This window comes from Schistocerca gregaria, chromosome 7, assembly GCF_023897955.1.
Source record: "Schistocerca gregaria isolate iqSchGreg1 chromosome 7, iqSchGreg1.2, whole genome shotgun sequence".
NCBI lineage: Eukaryota > Metazoa > Arthropoda > Insecta > Orthoptera > Acrididae > Schistocerca > Schistocerca gregaria.
Genome location: NC_064926.1, coordinates 27189045 through 27205957, shown reverse-complemented (window position 1 = coordinate 27205957; position 16913 = coordinate 27189045). Strand labels below are relative to the sequence as shown.

The following is a 16913-nucleotide window of genomic DNA, read 5'->3' as shown; positions in this document are numbered from 1 at the left end:
CTTGTGCTGTGATAGTGCCGCGCAAGACAACAAGGGGTACAAGCTCCCTCAATGAAAGACTCGACCACACCATATCATCACCGCTTCTGAATTTTACTGTGTGCACTATACCTGCCGGTAGATGACGTTCACCGGGCATTCGCCATACGCACACCCTGCCATCGGATCGCAACGTTGTGTACCGTGATTCGTCACTCCACAAAACGTTTTTCCACTGTTCAATCGTCCATTGTTTATGCTCCTTACACCAAGCGAGGGGTCGTTTCTAATTTACCGGCGTGATGTGCGCTTATGAGCAGCCGCTCGACCATGAAATCCAAGTTTTGTCATCTCCTGCCTAACTGTCATAGTACTTTCAGTGGACCCTGATTCAGTTTGGAATTCCTGTGGGACGGTCTGGATAGATGTCTGTCTGTTACACATTATGACACTCTTCAGCAGTCGGCTGTCTCTGCCAGTCAACAGAGAAGGTCAGCTAGAACGTTTTTGTGCTGTACGTGTCCCTTGACGATTCCACTTAACTATCACATCGGAAACTTTGGACCTAGGGATGTTTAGGGGTGTGGAAATGTCACGTACAGACGTATGACACAAGTGACACCCAATCACCTAACCACGTTCGAAGTCCGTGAGTTCCACAGATTGCCCCATTCTGCTCTCACATGATGTCTAATGACTACTGAGATCGCTGATATGGAGTACCTGTCAGCAGGTGGCAGTACAACGCACCTAATATGAAAAACTTTTGTTTTCGTGGGTGTCCCAATACTTTTGATCACAGTGTATCTGATTTTAACCGAGGGTAGATTTTGATGGTTTAACGGTTCGGCAAGAACATTTCGGAAACTGCACCGCTTGTCGTGTGTTCGAGGAGTGCTGTGGTGCGTGACTTCAACACGTTGCGAGAAAGCAGCTCCAGGCGTCGTGGTGCTGGGCGGCCACCCCTCATTACAGATGTCAGACGTCGTTGGCCGGGCAGGGTGGTAAAACAGAACAGCCTGCCAACTGTGGCCGAACTAACGTCAGACTTTAATGCTGTGTCTGAGCACACAGCGCACCGAACACTCGTAACAACGGGCGCCTGCATACCGACGGGAGGGCGGAATCCGTCGTCTTCCAAGAGAACAGTTCGTTGACACTTGTACTGCGGGACGGAGACACGCTGGCGGCGCCTTCATTATACTGGAGACAACATTCACTGGACCTTGTGCAAGGCGCTATAACGGCCAAAGAGTATCACACACTTTTTGCAGACCACGCACACCCTTTCATGACGTTCATGTTTTCCGTCGGCAGTGACATTTTACATGAAGATAATGCGCCGTTTGAGAAGGAGAGGAGTGTGGTGCAGTGGTTGGAGGAACACAGTGGCGAGTTCCAGGTGATATGCCGGCTCTCCACCTCGCCAGTCCTGGACCCGGTCGGACACATCTGGGTTGGTATTGAACGTGGTGTAAAGCTCATCGCCTCCCTCCCTGCAATTTACGGGAATTAGGTGACTTGTGTGTGCAGATGTGGTGCCAACTCACTCCAGAGACCTCCTAAGGCATCATTATTTTCATGTCACGACGCGTCGCCGCTGTTATCCATGCCAAAGGTAGGCATACCGGGTTTTAGATAGGTGACCATAATGTTCTGGGTGATCAGCGATCTGTTGTTGGCGTTGGGTTGCTGTCGGTTCTGATCAGAATAACCACATCATTGTAATGTTCGCAGCAAGTGACATTTTTCCCCTATCTTCCTAATCATAATTAATCCAATTTCTGTAACACCGTTTTCTGCTGTTGTTCTTACTGTACTTTCATCTGTCGATAAATCCTCATGTTCTATCAATTTCACTTCACTGACTGCTGCTATATCTAGACTTAGCATTTGCATTTCCGTTTTCAGATTTTAGAGCTTTCCTTCCACATTGAGACTTCCGTCATCGCACACTCCAAGTCATAGAAAGTTACTATTAGGTAGGTTTTCCAATAGCCGGCCGGAGTGGCCGAGCGGTTCTAGGCGCTACAGTCTGCAACCGTGCGGCCGCTACGGTCGCAGGTTCGAATCCTACCTTGGACATGGATGTGTATAATGTCCACAGGTTAGTTAGGTTTAAGTAGTTCTAAGTTCTAGGGGACTGATGACCTTAGACGTTAAGTCCCATAGTGCTCAGAGCCATTTGAACCATTTTTTTCAATATTTTTACCGTAGTGACCTCCATCACGTCAGTGCCGTCGTAGAGAAGCCAATGGTGGGCCAATTCTCATTCCTTCATAGTCAAGGACAATTTCCCACCCGAAGGACAGACACTAGTCACACGCAAGTAGGGGGACGCTTGTAAATGCATGCTTGTCTCTCAACATATGCCTGCGAGTAATTCGATTCACACCTATGTTCACACTGGGCGCCTCTGCTTCCGTGCGGGGCAAGCTAGAGCCGCACGGCGACCAGCGCCAAGGAGAAGAGGTATAAGCGCACTTTAAGGCTGATTCATCACGCTCTATACAAAGCGACAGTTTGGCAGGCGTTTCTCAATACTTTTACTCAAAATTGAAGCGAAGCAGGGACTCGGGTTGCTTTTATAAGTAGTCACAGATCACAGTGAACAACATCTCTAGGTTACTACAAGCAGCATCCATTTAACTTGCCAAATCTTTTCAAACCACGGACTCTCTTTATAATTTATGCCACCTATACTTCCCTCCATTGCTAAATTATTTTTTTCTTGATATCTCGGAATGTGTCCCACCAAACTATCCTTTCGTTTAGTCAAGTGAGCCACGAAACACCTTTCTCTCCAATTCGCTTGTTTACCTCTGTACAGCTCATTTCAGCATTATTATATATCAGCAAACGCTTCGATTAGATTCTTATGTATTAGTCTTTTTCAAGAAAGCGTTCGTCACTATAAGTTACTTACAGCCCTTATGACCTTTACTTCCCCAGCCGTTACTTATTTTGCTGTCCAAGAAGTAAATATTCGCCTTTTCCTTTTAGTATCTCAGTTCAGAACGAAATTTAATCAACAACTCCATTATTCAAATTCTACTTTTATTGGTGTTGATATTACATTTTTGAGAAACTATCGATTCCATTCAACTTACGTTCCCTCTACTGTGTCTGAGACAACACAAATGCCAGTAATAAACGGCGAAGTTTTTGATGTGACTTCTGAAATTTTCCCGGCGTATTTGTTCTTCTAATAATTTCCGGGTATGCAGCCGGACGGGATCCGGCTGCATACCCGGAAATTATTAGAAGGGCGAAGTTTTTATTTTTGCGCTGCAATTTAATTCTTTTTCCAAGTGTCTCCTTAGTTTCCTTTCCTGTTTTCACTATGTACGAAACGAATGACGTGAGGAGTAGGCTGCATCAACGTCTCACTTCTTTCCCACTGGTTGCCTCCACTGATGCAGATCGACTGTTAGAAATGCAGTCCCGTTTCTGGACAAGTTGTAGATAAAAGCTTTCTCTCACTCTAGTTGGGGAGAGGACTTGTGAGCTGGGTAGGTGGGTGGAGAGGGCCGGCTCACCTCCTTGGAGACGGGCACGGCGTACAGCGGCGCCGGCACCACGGGCGAGTCGCGGTCGTACTGCGAGAACCGGTCCAGCTCGCCGTCGCCCTGGCCGCTCCTGCCGGGGTAACGGTCCAGATCGGCGTCGCTGGCGCCGCCCCTGCCGGGGTAGCGGTCCAGCTCGGCGTCGCTGGCGCCGCCCCTACCGGGGTAGCGGTCGATATCGGCGTCGCTGGCGCCGCCCCTACCGGGGTAGCGGTCCAGATCGGCGCCGCCCCTGCCGGGATAGCGGTCCAGATCGGCGTCGCTGGCGCCGCCGCTACCGGGGTAGCGGTCCAGATCGGCGTCGCTGGCGCCACCCCTGCCGGGATAGCGGTCCAGATCGGCGTCGCTGGCGCCGCCCCTGCCGGGATAGCGGTCCAGATCGGCGTCGCTGGCGCCGACCCTACCGGGGCAGCGGTCCAGATCGGCGTCGCTGGCGCCGCCCCTGCCGGGATAGCGGTCCAGCTCGGCGTCGCTGGCGCCGCCCCTGCCAGGATAGCGGTCCAGCTCGGCGTCGCTGGCGCCGCCCCTGCTCGGGTAGCGGTCACCGGCGCGCACCACCGACGTGGAAGAGTCGCGGCCGCCGCTGCCCGCAAACCGGTCCGCCATCGTTGACTGCACGGACACCGTGGAGTCGCGGCCGGAGCCCGCGGCGAACCTGCGGCCAAAACTGGAGTCGTACAGTCTGCGACTCGTATTTATGCTCTGGCACACTATTTGTGATAATATGAAACTGTATATACTATAATGAATCTAGCCCCATCGGTAAATTTGCTCTATTAATGCACTATACGATACCATCTAAATTATGTCGGACTTGAGCTAATTTTCACGTTAAATGTATATTTCCTACCTGTGCATGATCATCGAGTTCTCTGATTGACACGTACAATGTTTTTGGATTATACTTTTATTATTTATGTATGAATATGTTATCATATCGATTATACAGCTTCAAAATTAGGGGACACACAGAACGGAAATGAAGTCCCATGCTGCTTGACAGAGCGTAGGAGAACGATGAGGGAGACCCGCACCGCCTTACTAGACAAGGTCCTAATGGACGTGGTTGGCCGTTTGCTTCCTCCGACCGTAATGGGGATGAATGCTGATGATGGTGAAGACGACACAACGACACCCACTCGTCACGGGGCAGGTGAAAATCCCTGAACCTGCCGGGATTCGAACCTGAGACTCCCGTGTTCGGAAAGCGAGAACGATACCGCGAGACATGGGAACATGACTACCACTAAATTGTCTCGAAATAAATCTACATCATTCACAGTATTTTTTGTATTCAGTTTTATGTACAAACAAAATATCTGTTTCCATTTGTTTTTGTTTGTTTTACTGTATGAAATCGTTATTTTTAAGCAACAGGAAATTTATAATTTTGGCAACCTTCGTCATTTGATATTACTATTAAAATCTTTTGATAAATATCAACGTTAGAAAAACAATCTACGTAATTTAAAATTGTTATATAGTCTAAAGTACAGAAGTCATTTTAATCATATTTCGACTTATGTTCTCGAAGGTTCTAGAACACCTATCCCTTCTTATTATACTGTTTCTGGCGTCAAGCGTAGGATTTCACTTCGGGTTCGGTTTTCTGGCAGATCGTTTTCAGATCGTTCCTGTCGAGGGAATTTCTTTGGAATTATCTATCAGTTTGGAAGCGTTAAGTTTGGTTTTGATCTGTGGTGTTTTGCAAAAACTTTGAAACTTCATATGAAAGGTTACATTAAAACTATTAAACTCTCTCCATGCTATTTAAAAGATCCTTCGACGGTAGAATTGAATAAAATTTCATAATACGTCCCTAGACGCTGAGGCCATTTTGAAAAGCTGATTAAAATTCCTAAACTATTATGCAATGTCACCTACGTTAACCGAGGAAATTATTGCTTCCATAATTATGAATATTACTTAGCAGTGCTGTTATATAGAACATTTAATTAGAATTGATATTGTGGTTTATTTAAGGGAGGTGCATCAGAGTGCATCGTCATCTACGTCTGCCGCACGCAAGCCTCCTGACGGCGCGTGCCGCAGCCAACCGCGTGCCGCGCTCTCGCCTCCCCCCCCCCCCCCCCCTCCCCCCTTTGCTGTTGAGGTCAGACTCAGAAAGTCGTCGGCGTGGCGGCGCATTCGATCTGCGAGCAGTGCGGTTGTGGCCCCTCCTAAACGAAGCTGCCTGGTGGCGAATGGCAGCTGCAGCAGCGCTGCGAATCCAGCCCTCGACAGGTAAACACCATTGGCGGGGCCTGCTCGCCGCAGCACACCAGTTTCACAACCCACCGTTCTGCCTCGTTGGTCCGTATCACCAACAGCTATGTTGAAGTTGTTTGTTCGACGTGTGTCGCCTAGCACGTTGAAAGCCGCCAGTGGTCGAATGTCCGGGACTGCGGAGACAGGCGCATCTCGCTGGTTGCGAAGAAGTGCTGGGTGGCCTCGGTTATTACTCAGAAAGCAGTTGGTGGCGTGAGACTAAGGGAAGTTGATTGTCCCGAGAGTTTATGAGATTCCAGCTTTGTCCGTTTGCTGTATTTATTCGGCGTTCAGTTACATGGCGGTTCATGAGCAATAGTGTAAAACTTTCATCTGCCTTGAGCTTTTACTTAGGGATAACTGTGTTAATAAGTACTGCACTGTTTGGTATACGTAAAATTTTTATAGAGTTTCATGTAACTCGCTTCTCCGGTAGCATTTTCCATGTTTTGACACTACGCGATTTACAAATTACGAGTTTTAAGTATACAGTTTTAATGAAAAGGTCATGATTTTTGTTATGGTGCTTTCCTTAAAATTATTTCAGATTCTTTTCTCGTATCTGCCGAGCAACTTGTTTAGGTGCACTTATGTAACTGTTTAAAATTATATTCGCCTTTAGTTCGTAATATCATCGTCGCTAGGTGAGAGTTTTCTGCTTACGAATAATGCTGCGTGTTTTTTTGTGGGACTGTTTTGGTGTAATACACGTGAGTTAGCAATGCACTTTTGATAAAATGTAATTTAGAAGAAATCCATCGCATCGACCGTCAAGTAGCCCTTTCACTTATTTAAACCATGTGACTATTCGAGTCGCGAATGTTGCACAGAAACAATGAAATGAAATGAAAAGAAATGGTCGTATGGCATTGCTGGCGGGGAGGCCCCAACCGGAGAAGTTCGGTCACCGATTGTGAGTCTTATTTCACTTGTCACCACATTAGGCGACTCGCGTGCCTGTGATGAGGATGAAATGATGATTACAACAACACAACAGCTAGTCCACGAGCGGAGAAAATCTCCAAGCCGGCCGCGAATCGAATCTGGGCCCGCTGCATGGGAGGCAAGCAAATTATCATCCAGCTTAGCAGCTGTACACAGAAACAATTAATGTTGCTAACACTCCGAGCTCGAATTTCTTTAATTTTACCATCATAGACTCTGCAAGATATAAACGTAGGAAGATGCAATATATCGCTTGACGCTTTTAGAAAAGTGCGTTCTCAGACTCATAACAGTGAACCACACCGTGATGTTCAACACCTCTCTTGCAAGGTCTTCCATTGGAGTTGGAGAAGCATCTCTGCGAGACTTTTGCACTAACAAATCGAATCTGTGACGAAACGTGCAACTTTTCTTTGGATATTCTCTATATCATCTACCAATTGTGTCTGGTGCGCGTCCTAGCTTGACGAGCAACATGTTGCGAATCTCAGTGTCGCATATCGTGCGAATTAGAAGACTTCAGAGCTATTCCGCTGGTACAGCTATCAGCGAGCGTCGGGGAGAGGCGTTGCCTCAGTATTTGAGAAACGATAATAGGCAGCGTCGACCAAGTGACGCCGGGGAACAAACAGGGCTACTGCCCGCAGTGCAAGGCCACGGCAGTGGAAATTTCCCCACAGAGCTTATACGGAAATGGAGGTATACTGAATACTTTACTAGCCTCGCCAGAATTTTCTAGAGGCCGCCCTGTGACGTCATAAGAGCAGTATAAATAAGGGCTCTTGAGGACCCGATAGGGAGTCGAGAGCTGAGGTGTGTAGCGACGCAGACTCTGTGTCGTTCTGCGCCAGACACGGAACTATTCGCTAGCCTCGGCTCCCTATAACCGTGGATACAGATTCAGTAGATGGGAATTATGCTGATAATGGGAACAAGTAGCAGTGCCAGTAAGACTGTTCATTTTTCAGATGACAGGGGCCCTCACCGAGTTCCGTACGGTGCACCCCTCGTAGCGCGACTCTTTCAGCTGTCGGAGTTTCGGAAGCGGGCCACTCGTAACTCCACTCGTCGAGAAGGTTGACACAGGTGAGAGCCCTGAGCTGAAGCAGCGGGTCTGGCTCACTCCCTCAGGGGAGACGACACATAGACAAGCAGGAGTCGAACGAGTCTTTTGTAAGCTGCTTCTCTACTTGACAGCTACAAGTCTTGAGAATTCTTCTAATGAATATGTCTGGCAACAGCCTTTCCTACAGTTAGTGGTAATCATCCGTTACAAATCCCTTCGTACGCATACTAACACCCTAAAATGGATATGGTTTCTTCCAGGTCAGTATTCGAATTCTGTGTACACATGAAATAATATGTCTTTCCATGTATTTATGCGGAAATGATACATTTCTTACAACTGCCAAATCCAGCACCAAGCATTAATCCTCTGTACAAGTTAACTATATTTCGTTACCATTTGCCAGCGTTGCCACTTCTCTGTATATAACAGCGACATCTACGAACAGCCCCATGGCATTTCCGACTTTAACCATTAGATAGTTTTTATGTGTTGTGAACAGTCATGCTCCTGTAACACTCCATAACTTTGTTTTATGTCTTCGTTAGAAATGTAGTACTCAGTACCAAAGGAGTATTTTATTTATACTTAATTCGCATTTAAATTCGCAAAATATTATGAAAAGAAAAATCAGCATTCAGTTAAAAGCGTGCAATTGATTTGAAGCATAACGTATTTACAGCCCTCGAGGAACATGTTTAGCTGATAAGCAATTATTTCAACATTATTTTTAAGTAAGGTGTCATAAAGCTTGTATTAAATAAAAACTTTTTGTCGCGTGAAGAAATACGTGTGTAAACTGGTAAACATAAGAAGAGTAGCTCGAGGTCTACTTATTATGGAGCAAGAAAGAAAACTGAGCCATTTTTTATTCATGTGTACTGCGGGAAGCGATCAGAATGTTTTATTCGCGTTCTATTATTATTTTAACAACTAGTAATTCCGATACTACAAGTTATGTTTATTGACAGAAGAAGTAGAATGACTTTCCTTCCCTCTGTGAACAGCCGGCCGCGGTGGTCTCGCGGTTCTAGGCGCGCAGTCCGGAACTGTGCGACTGCTACGGTAGCAGGTTCGAGTCCTGCCTCGGGCATGGATGTGTGTGATGTCCTTAGGTTAGTTAGGTTTAAGTAGTTCTAAGTTCTAGGATACTAATGACCACAGCAGTTGAGTCCCATAGTGCTCAGAGCCATTTGAACCTCTGTGAACACAGATTAAAGAAACACTAATCGTTACACTCATGAGCCGAAACAGTATGACTACGTACTTAATATCTTGTTCGTCCGTCTTTTGTACGAAATGCATCGCTGATTCTGTGTATGAGCAATCCGACAAGTTTTGATGGGCTTGTGGGGGTGTGTGGCATTAGATGTCTACGCACAGGTCATGTAATTCACGAAAATACCGCGTGGCTGATTTTCGTATGAGGTGATGGCGCCCAATAGCGACTCAGATGTGTTTCGTAGGATTCACATCAGCGAAATTGGGCGCCGAGACATCAACGTGAGTTCACTCACTATAATGCTCTTCAAATCACTGTAGCAGGGTTCTGGCTCCAAGACACGGAGAATTATACTGTTGAAATATGACATTGCCATCGTTGAAGACGTCAAGCCTGAAGGAACACAGGTGGTCTTCGATTACTATCACAGGGCCCACGCAAGCACAGCAAAATGTTTCCCATAGCATAATACTGCTCCCTCCTGTCTGCGTCCGTGGCGCGCTGTTCGTTGCGGACTGCCGTTCACCTCGATGATTCAGTTTGTGGAAACGGCCATTGACCTAGCGTAAAAAATGTGATTGACGCGGAGAGCCGACACGTTTTCATACATCGATGGTTGATTCCGTATGGTTCCGCGCCCACTGCAGTCGTCACTGACGATCTCGTTGGGTCAACATGTGAACACGTGGGGCACAGTGTTCAACAAGGTGCGATGTACAGTGTACTACGAAACGCTTATGCGTGCAACAGCATTGCGCTCTTTAGGCAGATGCCACAGATTACCTACTATCCTCCTACATAGAGCAGACAAGCCTCCGAATCCCACGTTCTATGAAGAGTCGCGGACGTCTAATCATTTGGCACCTAGTGGTAGTTTACTGTCCTTCGACCTCTTTCCATAGATGCCTACGACAGTAGCACGTAAACATTCAACCAGCTTCGCCATTTTGGAGATACTCCTTTACAGGCTCTGGGTCATAATAATCTGCACTTTGTCAAAGTCGCTTATCTCAATGCATTTCCCCATTTGCAGCTCATATTCGCAAGGGTGATGCCTCGTCCGTGTCTGATCTGCTTGCATACTGTCGTTATCGTGCCACGTACCCCAACGCCACCAGGCGTCATCCAACGCCTCGGTGGTCAGTAGTCACAACGTTTCGGCTGATCAGTTTATTTTTCTTCAAACGATTCCTACATTATGCTGTGTTACTATGGTAGGTTAGCTAACTTTACTGGAGCGATATGCATGGGAAATTCAGAAGGTAAGTTACGCCATGTTACCCAAATGCGCATCACTAGAGGTGCGACGTCAGAAGAGAGTACTTGTTGAGGACTCCCAGCGGACATAGTTTTGCTGCGGTGCGGGTGGTAGGTGCACCACAGCTTGGGAGTGATATGACGTAGCAACTGAAACTGTATTCCGAAGTTGAAGTAGGCCTATGTCGGACAGTATGTAGATAAAAAGCCTAAATTGTACACAGATTCACCATGATATTCAGGCGGTATATGGTCCAAATGCAGTCTTGTGTCCATCTGGAATGAAATGGTGCCAGCAGTCTGAGCAAGGCCGTACAGAGGTGGGAGAGGCTGATCGGGACGGAAAGTCATCGTCAAGAAGCACATATGGCAGTTTCCTGACAATCGAGAAAATCATTTGCAGCAACAGCAGATTTTCTGACGATGAAGACATTCACACAGAGGTTCTCAAATGACTCTGTGGCCAAGATGTGGATTTCTGTCATCAAGAAACTGAATGATCATCAGATAATTCGTATCGTAGTTTATAGAGACTTTTGACTATGCTGAAAAATACTGTCACATCAGTGACACTTTTAAGTGTAGGGCAGCATACAGTAACAGTCAACTGTCCTGCTACAATGATGTGTAACTTATTTTTACACAGTTCTCGTATCAGTGACAATGGAGCATGTCTTATCGTTGCGGTATCACAATATGGCTGCAAGATACACTATACGAAGCCCATTAAGTTCTTATACAATTAAGTTGTACGTGACAATACAGCTCTTGGAATATTGTATTTAATTGTGTAGTCCGGTAATATGGAGAGATGTATTCATATAACATGTAGTTCTTCATTCTGTTGTCCCAACTTTTAATTAATTCCAATTAGAATTTCAACATACTTGGAAAAGCTTTTCCATTTGTATCATTGTGTAATTTGATGTCTACAGGGAAACTATGCCAAAGTGTGTCCATTTCGATGGGTAATACTAGGCGAATACTTTTTATACCCAATCAATACTATACAATTTTACACACTAACTGATATGCATTTCAGATAGCCATTTCAAAAAGACATCAAACCAAACACTATCTTGTTGTTGTGGTCTTCAGTCCTGAGACTGGTTTGATGCAGCTCTCCATGCTACTCTATCCTGTGCAAGCTTTTTCATATCCCAGTACCTACTGCAACCTACATTCTTCTGAATCTGCTTAGTGTAGTCATCTCTTGGGCTCCCTCTACGATTTTTACCCTCCACGCTGCCCTCCAATACGAAATTGGTGATCCCTTGATGCCTCAGAACATGTCCTACCAACCGATCGCTTCTTCTGGTCAAGTTGTGCCACAAACTTCTCTTCTCCCCAATCCGATTCAATACTTCCTCATTAGTTATGTGATCTACCCATCTAATCTTCAACATTCTTCTGTAGCACCACATTTAGAAAACTTCTATTCTCTTGTTGTCCAAACTATTTACCGTCCATGTTTCACTTCCATACATGGCTACGCTCCATACAAATACTTTCAGAAATGACTTCCTGACACTTAAATCTATACTCGATGTTAACAAATTTCTCTTCTTCAGAAACGCTTTCCTTCCCATTGCCAGTTTACATTTTATATCCTCTCCACTTCGACCATCACCAGTTATTTTGCTCCACAAATAGTAAAACTCCTTTAGTACTTTAAGTGTCTCATTTCCTAATCTAACTCCCTCAGCATCACCCGACTTAATTCGACTACATTCCATTATTCTCGTCTTGCTTTTGTTGATGTTCATCTTATACCCTCCTTTCAAGACGCTGTCCATTCCGTTCAACTGCTCTTCCAAGTCCTTTGCTGTCTCTGACAGAATTACAATGTCATCGGCGAACCTCAAAGTTTTTATTTCTTTTCCATGGATTTTAATACCTACTCCGAATTTTTCTTTTGTTTCCTTTACTGCTTGCTCAATATACAGATTGAATAACATCGGGGAGAGGCTGCAACCCTGTCTTACTCCCTTCCCAACCACTGCTTCCCTTTCATGTCCCTCGACTCTTATAACTGCCATCAGCTTTCTGTACAAATTGTAAATAGCCTTTCGCTCCCTGTATTTTACTCCTGCCACCTTTAGAATTTGAAAGAGAGGTTTCCAATCAACATTGTCAAAAGCTTTCTCTAAGTCTACAAATGATAGAAACGTAGGTTTGCCTTTCCTTAATCTTTCTTCTAAGATAAGTCGTAAGGTCAGTATTGCCTCACGTGTTCCAATATTTCTACGGAATCCAAACTAATCTTCCCCGATGTCGGCTTCTATTTGTTTTTCCATTCGTCTCTAAGGAATTCGTGTTAGTGTTTTGCACCTGTGACATATTAAACTGATAGTTCGGTAATTTTCACATCTGTCATCACCTGCTTTCTTTGGGACTGGAATTATTATATTCTTCTTGAAGTCTGAGGGTACTTCGCCTGTCTCATACATCTTCCTCACCAGATGGTAGAGTTTTGTCAGGACTGGCTCTCCCAAGGCTGTCAGTAGTTCGAATGGAATGTTGTCTACTCCTTGTTTCGGCTCAGGTCTTTCAGTGCTCTGTCAAACTCTTCACGCAGTATCGTATCTCCCATTTCATCTTCATCTACATCCAATTCCATTTCAATAATATGGTCCTCGAGTAAATCCTTTTATAAACCCTCTATATACTCCTTCCACCTATCTGCGTTCCCCTCTTTGCTTAGAACTATGTTTCCATCCGAGCTCTTGATGTTCATACAAGTGGCTCTCTTTTCTCCAAACGTATCTTTAATTTTCCTGTAGGCAGTATCTATCTTGCCCCTAGTGAGATAAGCCCCTACATCCTTACATTTGTCCTCTAGCCATCCCTGCTTAGCCATTTTGCACTTCCTATCGATTTCATTTTTAAGACATTTGTATTCCTTTTTGGCTGTTTCATTTACTGCATTTTTATATTTTCTGCTTTCATCAATTAAATTTAATATTTCTTCTGTCACCCAAGGATTTCTACTAGCCCTCGTCTTTTTACCTATTTGACCCTATGCTGGCTTCACTACTTCACCCCTCAGAGCTATCCATTCTTCTTCTACTGTATTTCTTCCCCCCATTCCTGTCAATTGTTCTCTTATCCTCTCCATGAAACTCTGTACAACCTCTGGTTTAGTCAGTTTATCCAGGTCCCATCTCCTTAAATTTTCACCTGTTTGCAGTTTCTTCAGTTTTAATCTACAGTTCATAACCAATAGATTGTGGTCAGAGTCCGCATCTGCCCCTGGAAATGTCTTACAATTTAAAACATGGTTCCTAAATCTCTGTCTTACCATTATATAATTTATCTGCTACCTTTTAGTATCTCCGGGATTCTTCCATGTATACAACCTTCTTTTATGATTTTTGAACCAAGTGTTAGCTATGATTAAGTTATGCTGTGTGCAAAATTCTACCAGACGGCTTCCTCTTTCATTTCGTAGCCCCAGTCCATATTCACCTACTATGTTACCTTCTCTCCCTTTTCCTACACTCGAATTCCAGTCACCCATGACTATTAAATTTTCGTCTCCTTTCACTGTCTGAATAATTTCTTTTATCTCATCATACATTTCATCAGTTTCTTCGTCATCTGCAGAGCTAGTTGGCATATAAACTTGTACTACTCTAGTACGAGTGGGCTTCGTGTCTATCTTGGCCACAATAATGCGTTCACTATGCTGTTTTTAGTAGCTTACCCGCATGCCTATTTTTTTACTCATTATTAAACCTAATCCTGCATTTCCTCTGTTTGGTGTTGTATATATAACCCTGTATTCACCTGACCAAAAGTCTTGTTCCTCCTGCCACCGAACTTCACTAATTCCCACTATATCTAACATTAACCTATCCATTCCCCTTTTTAAATTTTCTAACCTACCTGCTACGATCCGTAGAACGGCGGTTTTCTTTCTCCTGATATAAGATAAAGTTGGCTTAATCTTCATGTCCAGTCTTAACATGAATCTAAATACACATCTTCCCTTCAACACGGCTAAGAGAAACGTTTTTCTCAACAGTACCTGCAGAGCTGTTGTCGTTACTGTAACAATGGTCACTGACACAATTAGCATAGAATAATATAGAAGCTCCATGATTTTTCCGTGCACTTTCATTAATACTTCCATGGATCGCCTGACAAGTACTTTTCGTTGCCGTTCAACCACCGCATCTACATCCTTCTTGTGACTGAATTTCAAACCTACACACACAAACATATGACACACAGTAGGTAGAATTCTATCATCCTACACTCATTTCTAGAATATCGTGTGTTCGAGATGATAGAAGGCTAGTGCCTCTAGAATTTACACCGAAATTCTTGATTCACTACAGTTGTTCTTCTGCAAATAACCTTGTCCGCTTCAGTTTATCTCACCAAAATACATTAGATGGAAAAAATTATCTTCGTTGAAACAAGTTGAGAATGAACGAGAATGGTAAAAATAAAATGATCAATAATTTTTCTCATTTGAAGAAAGTTTACCCTAGCACCACTGTCCTTTACTCGCCGGTGTATAGTATGTGATGATATGCCTATGTCATTCAGATGTTTGCAAAATAGCCTGAACTGTTAGTTATGGCAGTATCTGAAGTTTAATATGTGTCACATACAACTTTTTTGTGTCAGGTGTGAAGAGCAGTAAGTATCACAAAAAGTTCCAGAAGAAAATATGGAACAAACCTAAAAGTTTACATTTATAGGTTAATAGGTCCTCTTTCTGCTACACACTCTTTATTCCATGAGTATTATGGAAACAGACAAAGGATTTTATGTACAATTACAAAGGGATCTTCCTCCTCACACTATGTGGATCCATCTCATGGCAAAGTCTGAGGGACCTATCAGAACCTCCCAAAAACTATTTTATTTTCCTCCCTGATGAAAGAACTAATAGTTCTAAAAGCTACATGAAATTTTTTTTCTACTTGCAATGCATTTGTCAGCAGTACTGGAATTTTGCATCCAGAAGTTAACTGCTTACCATTTTTACCATCTCCCTGTAATTTTATTCCTTCCTCGTCAGGTTGTTATACACATTTCAATGGGAATGAACACTTGGAAGCCTGTAGATAGTCTTATAGTTAATTAAGTTTCCGAAATTTCTTAACTTCTATTATGTGCACAACAACTTCTGCACTGGAAACTTTTTAGAAATTTCTCTAGAAATATGTGATCTGGTCTTTTTTACTATGGACCACAGTCCCATACTATGCTGGCACATAGTTGATAATATATTTTATTAATTATAGAGAAGAAAAAGTAAAGGCTTTTGAATAAAGAGAAATAGACCATGGTGAATGTCAACAATGAAAATAATTTGTATGAAAATATATGGTGTAAATAATGTTAGCAGAAATGTTGTGTATATTCGAAAATATCACACACACACACACACACACACACACACACACACACACACACACACACACACACAGAGAGAGAGAGAGAGAGAGAGAGAGAGAGAGAGATGTTAGCACTGGAACAATAATGCAAAAAACCCAAGGAGCCTATCATTTCACATAAAGAGGGAAGACGTATGTCTGACACTTCATGTCATACTGATACAAATATTAAGACTGGTGCAACTGACTTCCTGAAATAATAAACATAATATACCCATGCCAGGGGATGTAAAGTTATATCACCTTAAAATAAAAAATCATATACTTAGGAAATCAAGAGGGTTCAGGGCCATTAAGATACATATGTTTGAGTGAATTTGGATTTTAGCAATATAATAACCAACACAATTGAAATAAAATGCTAAGTAAAATTAAATGTTTACTCATTGTCAAAAATTTAATCTAAACTTTGATTTAATATTTTATTCACCTTCTGCATTGCTTTTACTTGATTGGTTGGCTGGTTTGGGGAGGGGACGAAACAGCATGGTCAGTGGTCCCGTTGTATTAGGGAAGGAGAGGGAAGGAAGTCAGTTGCACCCTTTCAAAGGAACCATACTGGAATTTGCCTGAAGATATTTGGGGAAACCATGGGAAACCTAAATCAGGATGACCGGTCATTGGTTTGAACTGTCGTCCTCCTGAATGTGAGTCCAGTGTGCTAACCACTGTGCCACCTTGCTTGGTTGCTATTAGTGTGATAATATAAACAACAAATTGACAGTAAACAAAGCTGGAAAAGCAATGAGGTTGAAAATGTGAAAATTTCACTGCATTGAAACAAATTAGAAATATCTTAACAGTAATGAAAAAAACGTTTAATAAGTTTAATAAGAACCAATATATGTCATTAGTACATAGTGCTAATAGTGCTAATTTGTGTGATACACATATAGAGTGACAAGATAACTACGTTGTATAGGTTAATGGAATTAATACAGAAGTGTTGATGACTTCATTGAACTGTTATATAGCAGTTGAGTATTTAAGGTGAAAATGCTTTTTGCATTTACAAATAATCAGGTTACAAGAACGATAAACATCAGTAAAAGTATCACAGCTGTATAAAAATGTATATTATTACTACAGGAAGTGACTAAGAAATGTCATTGAAAATATCAGTAGCCAGTTCAAATGCACATTTATCACATATTCATAATACAATGTGCAATGGATGCATACTATGTTTCCATTTT

At 43.4% G+C, this 16913-nt stretch overlaps 1 protein-coding gene across 1 annotated transcript in view; it reads right to left on the bottom strand.

Moving 5' to 3' along the window:
• The window catches only part of LOC126281759 (serine/arginine repetitive matrix protein 1-like), a 110347-nt gene that overhangs the window by 54033 nt on the left and 39401 nt on the right, over nt 1-16913 (bottom strand). The window contains exon 4 of the mRNA XM_049980957.1: nt 3463-4255. Coding sequence (XP_049836914.1) covers nt 3463-4255 — 793 coding nt within the window. The remainder of the gene's footprint in view (nt 1-3462; nt 4256-16913) is intronic.